This window comes from Ambystoma mexicanum, chromosome 3q (assembly GCF_040938575.1).
Source record: "Ambystoma mexicanum isolate Mex_15411 chromosome 3q, UKY_AmexF1_1, whole genome shotgun sequence".
NCBI classification, from domain to species: Eukaryota; Metazoa; Chordata; class Amphibia; order Caudata; family Ambystomatidae; genus Ambystoma; species Ambystoma mexicanum.
In genome coordinates, this window is record NC_090926.1 from 1,174,268,816 (window position 1) to 1,174,283,564 (window position 14,749).

General features: G+C 44.3%; 1 protein-coding gene across 1 annotated transcript in view; it reads right to left on the reverse strand.

Annotated features, from left to right (window-relative positions):
* Positions 1-6,241: 6,241 nt before the first annotated feature.
* The window catches only part of FBXL12 (F-box and leucine rich repeat protein 12), a 42,190-nt gene continuing 33,682 nt past the window's right edge, over positions 6,242-14,749 (reverse strand). The window contains exons 2-3 of the mRNA XM_069604029.1: positions 11,151-11,223; positions 6,242-7,472 (exon numbers count right to left, since the gene is read on the reverse strand). Of these exons, the coding sequence (XP_069460130.1) occupies positions 6,675-7,472; positions 11,151-11,223 (871 nt within the window). The 3' untranslated portion in view covers positions 6,242-6,674. The remainder of the gene's footprint in view (positions 7,473-11,150; positions 11,224-14,749) is intronic.

A 14,749-nucleotide genomic window follows, 5' to 3' on the forward strand; every position in this document is an offset into this window, starting at 1 on the left:
TTGAACTTCCCGCTACCCCTGTAATACACGCACCCTGGCTGTTCGCGTGTGATGATTCCCGCGTACCCCTGTGATTCACGTTCCCTGCCTAGTCGCGTGTAGTACTTCCCGCGTACTCCTGATTTGGAGATTGCCCGCTTTGCTTTCCTTGTTTGCCTGCCCTGTGAAGTGGTCCGGGGTTAGCGCAGCCCTTAGCGATGATTTAGCGCTTTTGATGGCTTTTCCGTGCGCGAGGGCGTTCTTGGGGGCGTTACTGGCGCTGCTGCAGGCTCGCTGCGATTCTCTGCGCCACGGCTGTTTTGGGAGCTTGAAATCCATGAATACGCTGTGCGCGGAAATCTGTTTTAGCGCACGTGCCTGGCGCAGACTATCGCAGGCGCACGCTGTGCGCCAGCCGCGTGCGCTACTTGTGCGCTGGATTCTATGAATTACCCTGTATATTTTCTGTATCCACATAGACAGCACGGAATGAGGCTCCATCGACTCCCTGAAACATAGTATTTTCATTACTGTGTATCAAAATATTATTAGCATAAAACACACGTGAGGACGAACACACAGGTACATCTCAAAAGCTAAACACGATTTAAACATTGTGTGGAACAATCAAACGACAAGTATTCGAGCGCTGATGACCTAGTTCGATGGAGCTGTCAGTATCCATACCTCTGGCTCTGCATGGACTGCCAAGAATGATTGTATTGAAGAGGAGGCATCATCAACTCCTTGAAACACAGTACTTGCGTTAGTATGGTTTTCAATATTGTAAACATAACACACACTTGGGGTCGACGGCACAGGTACATATAAAGAGATGACCACAAATGTTGCATTGTCTAAAAGAATCAAGGAATATTTAAATATGATCAGATTTAATCAACTTATTTCTCCGATTTCTTTACATCTGCATCATCTAAATGGGATCTTGTGATTGTAGTGGAAGCGCCATCGTCTCCCTGAAACACAGTACTTGCGTTAATAGGGAAGAAAGTATAGCAAATGGAATCACGTTATATGATCACGTTCGATGGAGCCGTCAGTATCCATACCTCGTGCTGCTGAAGAATATCTATGGATGTTGTAAATGTGGTACAAACTTCCGAAAGCTGTAGCGCCGATTCGTATCCGCATGGACCCGCTTCTCCTGGAATTACTTGAATGTCAGGCTCTGCATCAAGTGCGTGGGTTGACGCTTCAACAACTGCCTGAAACATAGTATATGCATTAGTAAGGATTACAATATTGAAAACACAACACACACTTGGGGTTGACCGCACAGGTACATATCAATGGCTAACCACGAATGAAACATGGTGTAGAACAATCAAACGACAAGTGTTCCAGTCCTGATGATCACAGTCGATGGAGCTGTCAGTATCCATACCTCGTGCTGCTGAAGAACATCTAGGGCTGTTGTCAATGTGGTGGACGCTTCAGCATCTCCCTGAAAGACAGTACTTGCATTAGTATGGATAACACTAATTATAACTGAAAAACACCAGGGGACGACAACTAAGGTGTATAACAATTGGAAAGCACTAACCAAACAATTGGTAAAATAATCACACGATACATAAAAACTATTACTTGACATGCATAAAACAAGTCTGTAGCGGAATAGCCAAGTATGATTACCTGATACGCTCTAGAAGTGGTTGATAACTGCGGGCACGTCACGGATGTAGAATGTTCTTGCTTCAGATTCAGTGGTTAATAAAGCAGTTGTAAAGGTAAATTATTGTTTGATGAAAGGCAAATATTAAAAACATTGCCATGTAAACCGACAGAAAACTTGAGAATAATGCTATTGAAAATGCGCAATATAGTACAGTTCCCTGTGCCCATAAGTAGATTTCCTTTGGGGGTTATAAAATCGAAAAATAATTTATTGATAAATGTCATTCAAAAAGCTATACACTCATATCAATATCGAAAGTATTACAAGGGAGTATTACAAGGGACACAACACCTAAAATATCAATTAATCCATTCGGCTACCTACACACTACCGCAAGGCCTAAAGCTAAATCCGGACACTTGACTCACCAGTGGCGGAATGTGGACGAATAGAGTTGGAATAGCGTCTGCGAGCAATTTTCATGTCGTTCGCCGTTTATTCTTCTTTGTTATCCAAGATGTGGCATACATGTTCGAGGAAAAGTGCCGGCTGCAGATGCGGTATCGATCACCCCTCTTGTCCTCTAAGACTTGTTGGACTCTACTTTCCAGCTCATCCAGTGGATATCCGCAATGTCTGACCCATTCTCTTATTCGATCAACAGTTTTAGGGAATACATGCATTGTAGTGCCTTCAGATTTAGCATGGTTCTTCGAAGGGCAACCGCTAATCGAACAGGCAGGCATGGTTGAAAATTCTGAAAGTAAATATCAAGATTATTATAAAACCTTGATGAATAAAAATGTCATAAAAAAGTAAATTAACCATACCATGCTCAATGCAAGGTTTGTTTTGGTCGCCGGAACTATACCAGTTCATCATGTGCGGCTTAGTATTTGCATAAGTTAGACATTTTTTAAATTATGTGACTAAACTCTGAACATGTGACTCGTCCCTTGGATGTTCTGTTTTGCACGAAAAGGAAACATGCTTACATTATAGACAGGTCCCCCGAAGGATGCAATTCGATGCCAATTTACACAGATGAAAATAAATAGATCTATTGATAGCATAACAATTGAAACTCAAGTCAATAGCAACGAGACCAATGACCATAGCTCTATTGGGTACTGTAATCGCAAATAGATAGAAATGTAAAAATGACCGAAATATGACTAGGATACATGGCCTTACCTTGACCAACAAACAGTTGGATTCAGCAGGCCGAGCAGTATGTTGCAGGAGAACAGGTAGATGGCCACAGGTAGCACACCGACGAGTTTGCTCGAAGCGGTCGCAGATAGCACGACGACGAGCAGATTAGCATAGATCTCAGTGCTTCTCAGGTAGAAGGTTCAGGAGTTAACTTGCAAGGCACAAAGATGTTCTCATGAGACATATCAAGTGGTTTATAAAGTATTAGAAACAGGGGTGTGTTTGTGAATGAATGACGTGTGTATGTCGTGGTATTATGTGGTTCGCAGGGTGCCTCAGGGGAGGCCTGCCTGGAGACACGGGGTCTGAGGAGGCCATGTGCACGATGGCCCCTGGGCGTGGGATACATTTTGAAGTGTACATGCTGTTTGGCACCTTGGCCGTTTGCACCCGTGACAGCCCCCTATGCCATCGCTCATCCCCGGGTGCGAACCATCTTTGATAGAGGGGGGGTGGGATGGATGGGCCGGTGGGCATGCAGGCAAGTGTGTGGGAGCGAGGGGCCACCAGGCCCCTCTCATCCTTTACTTCTCAATAGAAACTCGGACCAAGTGCCTCCAGTAGTGGGTTCACCCCTTGCCCTTATGTGAGGTTAATGGTTGACATTCGCGTAGATGGGACCACTGAGCAGGACACAGGGCATCCATTTTTGTACCCCCTTTCCAATCCATCTTGGTGACCAGGCCTCACTGCGCACAGCACATGGCCCCCACCCTCGTTCCCACTCGGACTGGAAAACTCCAGAGGTATTTGCAACAGTTAATTTAACACATCACTCTTCCTCTTCGATCACTGTCCTGCATGTGAACCAGCCTGAACTAAGCACATAGCTCGTTCATCTCCACAAACGTGTCCTCAATACCTGCATGCATTATTGAGAATATATGTTAGCTTGGATAGTGACCACCCTGCTTCACAGCGACCTGACCTTCACCCATTCGGAGCACAGATGTCCGACGTCCATCCTTGAATGGAGACACACTTGATTAATTTAAAAAATGAAAACAACCATTGTTAAAATATATGTGGGGTTTTATTTTGTATCTTATTTTGATGACACAAAAATACAAGACTTTACACATTGTACAGGTCAGGTTGCAGCACAGTGAGAGAAAATCCCCTGTACTGACCGCTGTCACTCGGGAACGTTTCTCTTATGGCACGAACGGCACAGGCGGGTATCACTCTTCGAATGCGGTGTCCAAGCCTCCCTTGAAGCCACCATGTAAAGGAACGAAAGCCCATCAGCCTGTACCACCTGTGAAAAGGAATGACACAAACTGTTTTTAAATGACCAAGATAAGTTTAATAAACGTTTGTTGTCAATGACAATTCTTGTAACTAATGGCATTCTGCTCGGACAAATGCTATCTAGACACTGCACACTATTGAACGACTTTCATGCGTTACAATGATATGTATATGTAATTTTGGATATACATGAAGACCATGAAATAGGAGTGGCATGACAAGCAGAGTATACTTACTCGTTACTCGGATTACGAGGACGAACAGTTGCGCGAAGTTCGTGCATAAGCACCATAATTATCCTCAACACGGACCGTGTGAGGCAGGCTGCCCTGAAGTGGCAGCTCGGTGATGTATTGCGGCCGTGGCTCGCCTTCCGAAACGTAGGCCACGCATCCAGAGTTTTCACAGCAGCAGCAGTTCTCGTCCCCGGTTGGCATTAGCTTGCACCGATTGCATGCGCACCAGGTGGAAACACCGTCCATGCGACTAGGTCCAGGCTCTTCAGCTGTTGAATTGTCCTCCCAACTGCTGTCCGAAGACCCATCGTTTTCGCTTGTTTCCATTTCCAGAAGTTCCTCCTCTGTATACTCAGGCTCGTACATGTAGGGCATTATTGTAGCCATTGTGTGTTAAAACTAAAATAATTTATAGCGGTGGTACTGGTATCTGTTCACACGGGCTACAAGCAACGAAAGTTGCTGACCAGAGCACAGAAACGAGTCACAGAATACTCAAAGTAACACAGAGAGAGGAATGGAATCGAAAATCTGCTGCGGTGTGTTGTGAAACAGTCTGTTTATACTTATTGAGGAAAGAGGCGTCCTGCCATTTACATGGCGACACATCATTAGCTGAAGCGCAGCGAATGTTGACACGAGACTTGCTTTGGCGTTGTGAAATGGGCGGTACGCGTCTGCTGATGACAGGCTCAGGGGCGGGGATATGATTTAGTGCCGCAAAAGCAGGTCAGCCAGGGCGATGGGGGAAAATGATAGGATTATCACAAAATGGCAGCTCCCTGTTTTCGCGTGCGTTTAATGGATGAAAACTCGGGTAAGGTCCATAGGAAATTTTTCTAAAATCAAGCGATTTAGGCTTAAAAACACATGGCCGATGCGTAGGGGCAATAAAAAATGTTTACCGAACCATTCCTTTAACTCTGAGCAACTGTTCCCAGTTATCGCGTACTGCTACTCTTCCGCAGGAATTTCGGCTATTGGAAAGGATTACTGTGAAATTATGGCGGGAATAAGGAGTTAGAAAAAAAGGTATAACATTTGCAGTGCCTAAATCTACTGGGCAGGAGGCAATGGGAGTTGGCAATATTGAGGGAATACTGGGGAAATCCCGTGGGATGTATGTGTAGTTTATTGCAGTTATCGGATGGGGGAATCCCGCGGGAATGTGGAGCGAGTGAAAACAATAAGTAATGTTACACCTACAGTGATCACATCTGATAGGCAGGGGTAATGAATCTCTTTGCCCAAGGCCATGGCTAGTGGGTTCAATGAAATCTATTGGTGCAAGACATACAGTGGCCATGGCTGTACCACCAAAATGAGCCAAAAGCAGAGGTATGGTGGTGGCTAGAAGCATTATAAAACATGCTGGCTAGAAACAATTTGAGCCATGGGGGGTTAAAGAAGTATGAAACGGGTGGGTAAAAGATGTGTTCGAGGAGCAGCTGTGGTATAATGAGGTAGAGACAGTGTTTCAGGGCCTTGTGGTTAGAAAGTTAGAAGAATTAAAGGACCATGTTGGATAGCAAAATAGGTATGGAGACATTATCATTAGAAGTCAGTGGTTATAACAGATATAATGCAGTTATTAGAAGAGGTTGGGAGGCAGTGCTTACCTTTACAAGCTCACCTTAGAAAGATAGAAAAAATCACCATGAAGCATAAAAAGTCAAATAAAATATGAAGATTCTGCCAGATGAATGCACAATCCACCTGAACCCCTCTCCCCCACAGGACTTGTGAACAAAAGCAGAATTCATCCAGATACTGCATGTTTCCCTGTCTTTGTAATCTGTATATTATTGAAAATATTGACTTTGAGGAGGAGAGCTATTTGTTTGCCCTATGAACTAAACAAAGTCTTCGGAATACATTTTCGAAACACTGTAGCAAAGCAACAGATACTATGGTTGTAATGTCAAGGAAGGAGCTAATATTAACTCCAAACAATAGGTTTTATTAGAAAAATGTAAAAACAAAATTATGCAATTTATGGACAAGAAGAACATACGAGAAGTCTACCTTCCACCTTTCTAACCCAGCTGTCACAATAGATGCTATGGCAGGCCACAGGAGATTGTCATAGTGCCTATAAAGCTTAAAAAATTGGTCTTTATTTTAATGACATAGTTTTAAGTGCAATTCCTGTCCCTGTGTAGGCCATTCAGATTTGATTTCACTGTCTTTAGTTTTCCTCTGCTTTACAGTTTTAAAACATTTGTGTACCCCCACAGTGCCACTTTTAGAGACATTCTGCTTCTTCAGATAGTTGCATGTTAGATTAGAATAGTAAAGCGAGAGCCTACACTCTGAAAATTAGCCTGCACTGGCTTGTTCAAGCTTCGCTCGCATTAGTCCAGGTCGAGCATTTTGTTAGTCACCGCACAGCCTGGAAGACTTTGCAGGATTTGATGGATTCCTTGATCTTCAAATACAATGCCATTCAAGTTGAGGGACAGAAGTTTGGGCATCACTGTGCAGACAGAAATGATCGAACCCGGAGACAGGCCCATGCACCATTCCAAACCAAGACTGCTCAAATCTTTCAAAGAATCCAAGCAAGACAGCCCAAAATCTGTCAGGGAACGGAAATTGACCAGCTCCAGCTTCTGAAGAGCTTTCAAATGGCGCCCGATGACATGGAGCGCGCCGTCTGTGATGTTGCAACCTTGAAGTCTCAGGTGCTGTAAACCCTTCAGGTGCTCTGCTGCTTTTTCAATTCCCACATCAGTGACGCGGTATGTTCCAGTGAGGGACAGTGTCTTGAGACTAGTTTCACGACATAGCGTTTCTAGGTGGAGGTTGGAAAAGCCTGGTACATGACTTAGCACAAGGTGTTCCACCTTTGGGTAAAGTTTACAGTTTCCCTTTGTGCCATCTCCCTGGAACCAGAGCGAGGGGATCTCACAGTGGCTCAACTCCAACGTCTTCACAGAAGATGGAAGAGAGTCAAATCTCAAGCGGCGGAGGTCGGTCTCAGAAAGGCACAGCTTCAGCAGGTTAGGGCTTCGCTTTCCGAGCTCCTGCAAGAGTGCTTGTGAAAGAAACTCCAGTTTCTTTGCCGAATGCAGAAGTCCTTTCACCTTTAACGCCTTCAAGCTGCCTCCTAGGTAACGCCGAACGAGGTGCCACAATACTTTGGAGTTTATCTGCAAATAGGGAAAGAGTTTTCAAATTGTGATGCAAAATATTAAGTCATTATATTGTTTAACCAATATACCATGTCTTATAGTTAGTATACTGAAGTAAACATATCAACAGAATAGTAAAATCGATCCTTTGACCTTGTCAAACTCACATTAGCAAACACTGACAATAGTTTTGGCTTTTAAGTAGGCATGGAATATGCATTTACATGCGGAAAATAGTGCGATTATCTGGGCATATGAGATAACGGTGTCTAGCAAATGGTTATCTAATACCTATATACGGGGAAAACCTATTTTCTTTGTCAATGCTTGTTTTTAAGAGGACTTCAGAGCAAGGTACACACAAATTGAGTGTCAGAAGGCTCACTTAATAGATTAATACAGCAGTTGCATATTTACAGCTAGAATTAAGCCATGAATTCCCAGCAGACTGCTTAGAAAGAGCGCTGGCATGCCAAAGTTGGATGTTACTGCTCAACAGAGTTAGCTCAAAAGAAATCCCAGGGGGGGGGGGTGCTTTTGGTTGGAGGCAGCAGGTATTATGTGGAAATGACCACAGGGACTGACATTGCTATCAGTAGTCAATGGGTGGGTAAATAACGAAACATCATCCACAAGCTGTGTATTCCTCATCATACATCATCTCCCTCCTAGCTGTACTCCAATGCAATAGTTTTGCTTTTAGGTGTTGCTCAAGCACCACCCAATAGCGAGAACGTCACTACGCTAGCAAATCTGTAGTGAATGGATTGCCAACAGCATAGCAATACAGTCGACTGAAAAAGTGGGTCCAACAAACTGTGCATAAAACGATGCATTATGTGGTCTAGGGCATCCTACTGGTTTCATCTTCCTGTCTGAATATTTAAAGACAGAGCAAACCAGTGATACACCATATAAGACTCACCCAGATCTCATGAAGTTTTAAGTAGAATAACTTTCCAGTAAAGTGACCAGTTTGCATAGGATATGATTGGGTATTAAGCGTGTTATAAATAACCTGAGGTTTCTATGCGCGGACCCAGGATCGAACCTGCATTGCTCTGTGTGGTCTTGCTTCCAAGGCAAACACGTTGCCCCTGAGTAACCCTCCGAGACCATACCCACCAACACTGCAAATAACTAACAGAAAACAGTGGTACATGTTAAAAGACCTTGGATTGTTCCCAGAGGAGTATTTACAACCCCTTAACGGATGCCCATATGTTTTAGGAGAATATGACCAAGGCTCTCATTTCTTTTTATTTATTTATCCTGACAATAAGGTCTATTTTTTTTTACAGTCACTTGTTTAATGTACGCTGATTGTCTTTTACATTTATTTTTTTTGTTTATTTTTCAGAAGTTTTTTTTTTAAGGGAAGCTTTAGGAGTTTAAACACCCTCAACATGGCCAGTAACATCACCTGCACATTAGGGGATTCAACACGATGGACACCTCATTTGAGTGACCAATTTTGGATTTGACCGACTGCAGCAGTGGCCATCCTGCAATCTAGGATTATTCTTTTCACTAACCAGTGAGGACTGGCAGTGACACCATCACTGCTGCAATGTGCATGCCACTTGCTCCTCTATGCCCCATCCTAGAAACAGGAAGTGCCTAAACTGAAACATTTTACTTTTAATTAATGTTCAGTTTACAAAAATGTCAGAGTAACCAAACCTCTCGAGCAATACCAAAATAAAAGTGTAACCTGTAATACCTAGAGTAAAGTTAGTGTGAACATCAATCATACTGTGCTGAGCCCAAAGTTCTTTTTTAGAATTTAATATTCAAGTGTCCTTACAGTTTTCCAGTGCTCCCAAAAAAAGAAGAGTGTCATGACGAAGACAAAACGTCTTTTCCAAGGTTAATTGACACTTGAATAGCGTTGAATAGTGCTCTCAAACCTGGACTTCAACTTTCCCTCTGTTCGGATCCTCGATCGCTCTTCTGCCTTTGACACAGTCAACCACTCCATCCTCATAAGTCGTCTCCATGATACCCTAGGCGTCACGGACCGGGCACTGGCGTGGTTGACCTGCCTTTCAAACCGATCCTCCCAAGTGCAAATAGGCCCCTTCCTCTCCTCCACCTCACGCTCCATCTGTGGCGTCCTCAGGGCTCTATCCTATCGCCATGGCTCTTCAACATCTACTTAGCCCCTCTGGCCCACTTGATCTCCACCTTCTCTCCTTATTTCCAGTGTTATGCTGATGGCACACAGCTCTTCTTTAAACTTCCTTCCTCTTCCTCCTCGCCTTCTGCTCTCATACCGGACTGCTATTCAAGCGTGGTGCCCTGCCAATGATATCTGCCTTAATCCCAGTTAGATAGACAGAGATCCTACTCATTGGGACGCCTGCTTCCCGTTTCTCCCCCACTCTCTGGCTACCCAACTTGGGTCCCCTGCACTCACCCTCTTGTGAGGAAAAAAAACCTTGGGGTCATCTTTGACCCCTCCCTCTACACACATGACAGACCTTGCCAAGAAGTCAAATGTTCAGCTCCTCGCCCTCGGGCGCATTCTCGCTTTCCTCACCTTCCCCCAGAAGCTCAAGGCACCCAGAGCTATGGTTCGCTCTAGGTTGGACTACTGCAACAGCCTCTTCCTCAATCTGCCTCGTTCCTCCATTCGCCCCCTTCAACCAATCCAGAATAGGGCTGGAAAACGTATCCTTGGCCTCTGGCCCAGGGGCCGCAACTCTCAGTCCTAAAATCCCTCTACAAGACCCTTTTGCATCATCAACAAGGCTGTCTGGGGCCTGGGACCACTCTACATCCAGCTTTCTCTCCCTTAATACCCCCCTGCGAGAGTTCTTCGGTCCTCTAGCTCCAACTCTCTGCAGGTCAAACGTTTCACCAAACAGAGTGGGAGGTAGAACCCTTTCCTTGGGAGGTTCCTCCCTCTGAACAGCCTCCCTGCCCCCATCAGATTGAGTTTCCTTTTCACTTCTTCCTTCCTTCTCCCCCTCCCATGATAATGTTCCTCTGCAACTGGTGCCTGGTCCCTTCCGAGTCATACAGGGGCCAGACCACCCCTGACCAGTCTCCCCCAGCATCCCCTACCAGCACTTGCCCTCAGGCACCCTTCCCTGGACTAGCTCTAATCTGGCCCATGCTGTCCATCACAAGTATCAGCCCATACCCCTTTTTTCCCCCTGCCACTTGCCCTCACTGGCCACCCTCAGCACTTGGTCACTCTGTGCCCTTCATCCCCCTCCCATCCTCTACCGCCCTGCCCCCTACTCCTCGCTCCTCTGCACTTCTCACCTTTGTCTTTGCACTTCCACAGAAGGATTGTCACAAGGTCAATATAACCGTCATTGTGCTCTTCTTTTTCCTATGTCCCCCACCATTTGTTGTCTTGTGGCCCCTGGAAACACTTGTCTATAGGCACCATACCAATGCCAAATAAATATTACATTCTAAAAAAGAAGACTGGGGCCAGCGCAGTTTCATTGGTGTTCACACTATTCTTACACTACTTCCTTAAGAGGTGAAGGCATTTCCTCTTGAACAATAGAATATGCATTGGTCAACTCTAGTAATTTTTCTAAGCGCGTAAGACAATTGGTTGCCCTAAAAATGGTCTATACCTGTAATATCTAGAACATATATATTGCTCATTAGTAAGTAGGATACAGAATCATAGCAGCGTGCAATGGAAGGCTCTTTGAGAGAAAACAAGAATACCTTGTGAGGCGATAAGTCCACATTTCTCCACAAAGCTTTGTCTAAGACGAGTCTTTTCCAGTGTTTGCAGACTCTGAAAGAAATAAGAGAAATATCATACATATAAAGAACTTCATGTCACTGGCTACAATAGCCTAATCAGCTAACATTCCCAGTGGGAGATGTGGAGAATCCGGTGGCTCTCCCACCAATTCCTTGCCTGAAGTCTCCTCCCAGGAGGCCAGGAGAGAGCAGATGCTTCCGGGTCCGAATCCTGGAGGAGGATCTACTGGGTGGAGACAGGCCCAGGGCATTGGGGAGATTTTGCAGGGTGAGACACAGTATTTCTCCTTAAGAGGAATGGTCTTGTCACAGGCTTAGAGGAGGAATTTGTTATTGCCATATTGATATAGTTCAGCCTCCTATAAAGGATGGGAGGGTCAATTCTAAAGATGGTAGGAATGTTTGGAGGAATGGTGGGCACCTGCGCTCTCCAACCACTCGCCCTTGGTAAGAACCTCTATATTTAATTCAACAACTACCAGCTAACTTATTACCTACTCACTCTCTACCCTTTCTCCCCCTCCCTCCCTCCTTCCATGGTACATTCTGTGAACCAATTTATGTGACAAAAACATTGATATGTCAATGTTTGTGTACCTAAAAAAAAAAAATATTCACATCTTTCACCACAATGGCACTTCACACACCACTTTGAACCATGTACATACTGTTCCTGAATGTATTGGATGTGTGACCTATACATGTTGCGTCGACATGCACCAACCGTGTCACCAACACACACTCAATTCACTACGTATGCACAGCCTTGACAAAGACTTCGGTCGAAACACGTGTTGGTGCTTCTCACATGCACTTAAGCACACTAACAATTAACAATATATTCTGTATGTGAACACGAATAAAGTGTTGACGTTCTTCATTTAGCAATCGCAAACATGGTCTCAACCATTGTCCAGCGCCATTGCTAAACAAGGTTTCCCTATTCGCCAATACTAAATTCTAAAGATGGGATTCAACAGTGTTGTACTTAAAGAACAAGTCTTTTGTGCTCCTAAAATCCCATATCCTCCACAATGTCAAAGGTATGCCAAAAGGAATGACGGAAATGACATTTTTCCTGTCCCATCTGCCTTTAAGGTTAAAGCCTATAATTCCTCTTCTAACAACTTCAAGGGAAGAAAAAACATCCTTAAACCTTTTAAAGAAGTAGGAAACCCGAATCTCTTAAAAGTGGACTGCATGTCCCAGAGGCCAGCAGGGACAAAGCAGAGGGCTAGAGAGGCATGTAGGAGCCAAGGACAGACAGCCTGGCCTAATAGCTTTTGGCAGGGTCAAGTAATTAGCTCAAAAGGTCCTGTACCTGAAGCCAATTAACCCACCTGAGGGGCAATAAAGGCTGCAGCAGGAAGGGCAGTAGAAAGAAGCTGGAGCCGGAGCTGGAAGGTTGGCAGCAGTAGCAGTACAAGAAGCAAATCACGAGGCTGGCAGTTCACTATGAAGTGACGCCAGAGCAGAGGAAGATCAGATTAACACTTGCAGGCTTTGAGATGGTCCTGTGATCACAAACCCTGTTTGGCTGTGGCTGCATTAGAAGAGACTGGGAGAAACAGGTAGTCTTTCCCAGTGCACCCAATTGCTGCACATGCAGAGCTGAAGTTGTGCATCCACCCGAGACTCGTGTGCAGAAGCAAGCCGAGGGAAGTTGGAGAAGCGAAGACTCACCATTATCGAGGCCGGATCTGAGACACCCATGTTGCAGAGAGGTGTGGGTCCAAAGAGTGCCTGTAGCAGTTGTAACAGAAGAAATAAAGTCGGGACGTAGAAGCAACCCTACAACCTCTGCGATTGTGGAGCTAGTGAATGAAGCTTTGTACTCCAAATCAGGAATACCTTGCCAGTAACTGCTACCAGTAAATTGAAGCTCACATGCAAGCAAAGGTGGTTCACAGCCGTGGGAAGTTATTCTAACAAGGGAATTGTATCACACACTTATTTCACTGAAGTTAAAGTGCCCGTGTGAAGAGAAAGCCTTTCTTTTTCCCCATTGTAAACTGTTTGCGAACGGTCGCGTGTCTCCTATTAAGGAGGAGAACGTTGCCGGAAAACCTTTATGAAGTAGAAGCTTACTTTCCCAAAGTGTTACAAGACTGAACATCAAATAGTTTGCATGTATGAAACTGTGTTTCCTGATCAAAGTTAAAGCAGAACGCAGCACAAACAAAACGTAAGTCTTTAAGTGGATGTTTAACATCAGCGAGAGATTGTGTGTACCTACATTTGTTTCTAAAGTGAAACCGGACTCTCGTAACAGTCAGAACAATTATCAAGTAGTTGTAGAAGTTACTTAAGTCACAAAAAGAACAAGCATTACCCAAGCCAGTAGGCAGATCCTTTCCAAGGAGAAACCAGCACAATTAAGACATGAACACCGATGCTTTGAAGTAGTTATAAATCCAGAGTCCTCTGATACAAAGGTGACAAGGTTATCCAAGGCAGGAAGAGTGACAATACAGCTTTGAGGCAACTACTGGAAGCCAGAAGGTGTGCAAAAAAGCTATCTGGGGGCTTTCTGTGAAGCCGAGTCTGTTGAAGCGGAGAGAACTAGTCTAGAAGCCAAGACAGATTTTGTGATAGCTGTAAGACAAACAGAAGAGGCAACGAGGCTTCCCTTTTTAAGAGTGTCCTGCCTACCTGTATGGGTTGAAGAGTCTGTATATGTACAAAGTATCAAGTTGCAGCAGAAGCAGTAGACCTGTGGTGGTCTATAATTTTGTCAGAACATTTTTATTAGAATGTGGTTGAAGTAGTAGTAGACTGAGGCAAAGGAGCCTGCTTTCACAGTTTCATTGGCAAAAGGGAGGTGCCGAGAAGAAATCGGTCCCCTTAAAAGAAGCATCCTGACAAGTTACATTAAAGATGCTGCAGAGGGTACAGAAGAAGTACTGTTCAATTCAAACCGGTACTTTTGTTTTGAACTTTATCCATTCTATCCTCGAAGGAAGTTATCCAGGATTACCACTCGTGCCATTTTCGGGAAGGGAACTTTTCAACAAACTAAGAAGGAACTGTTACCATTGGATTTTTGTTTGATTTAACAGTTGTTTCTTTGGAACTTTTCAAGAACTGATTTAAGAGTATTTCTCCTTGGAAGAAATTGACTTTGGACATTCCCGGGGAACTAGATCTACCCAGGACAAGTAGAAGTGATCCAAGACACTGAATATTTGGTAATCTTTCAGTTATGTTGTTTATGCTTTATTTGGATTGTCTTTTTGTTTAGTGTGAGGACCATTTTTGTGCATGTTAGGCGATGTTCCCTTAGATCCTAGACTAGGTAGGGAATCCCCTGGTAGAGGAGACTTAGTTTTGCTTTGCAATTCTTGTGTACAATAAAATGTCAAATACTGAGAAAACTACAAGCAGCTGTCCGCCTCGCATTACTGACCCCTCACATCGTTTAGAGGAATAATTATCAACTCTTTTACCAATATTCTCATATTTCCTTATATTAAAGCAAAGTTTTGTCATCGGCACACTACCACCACTTCAAAATTAAGGTGTTAATGTCAACTTAGAATGACAAGTCACATTCAGCC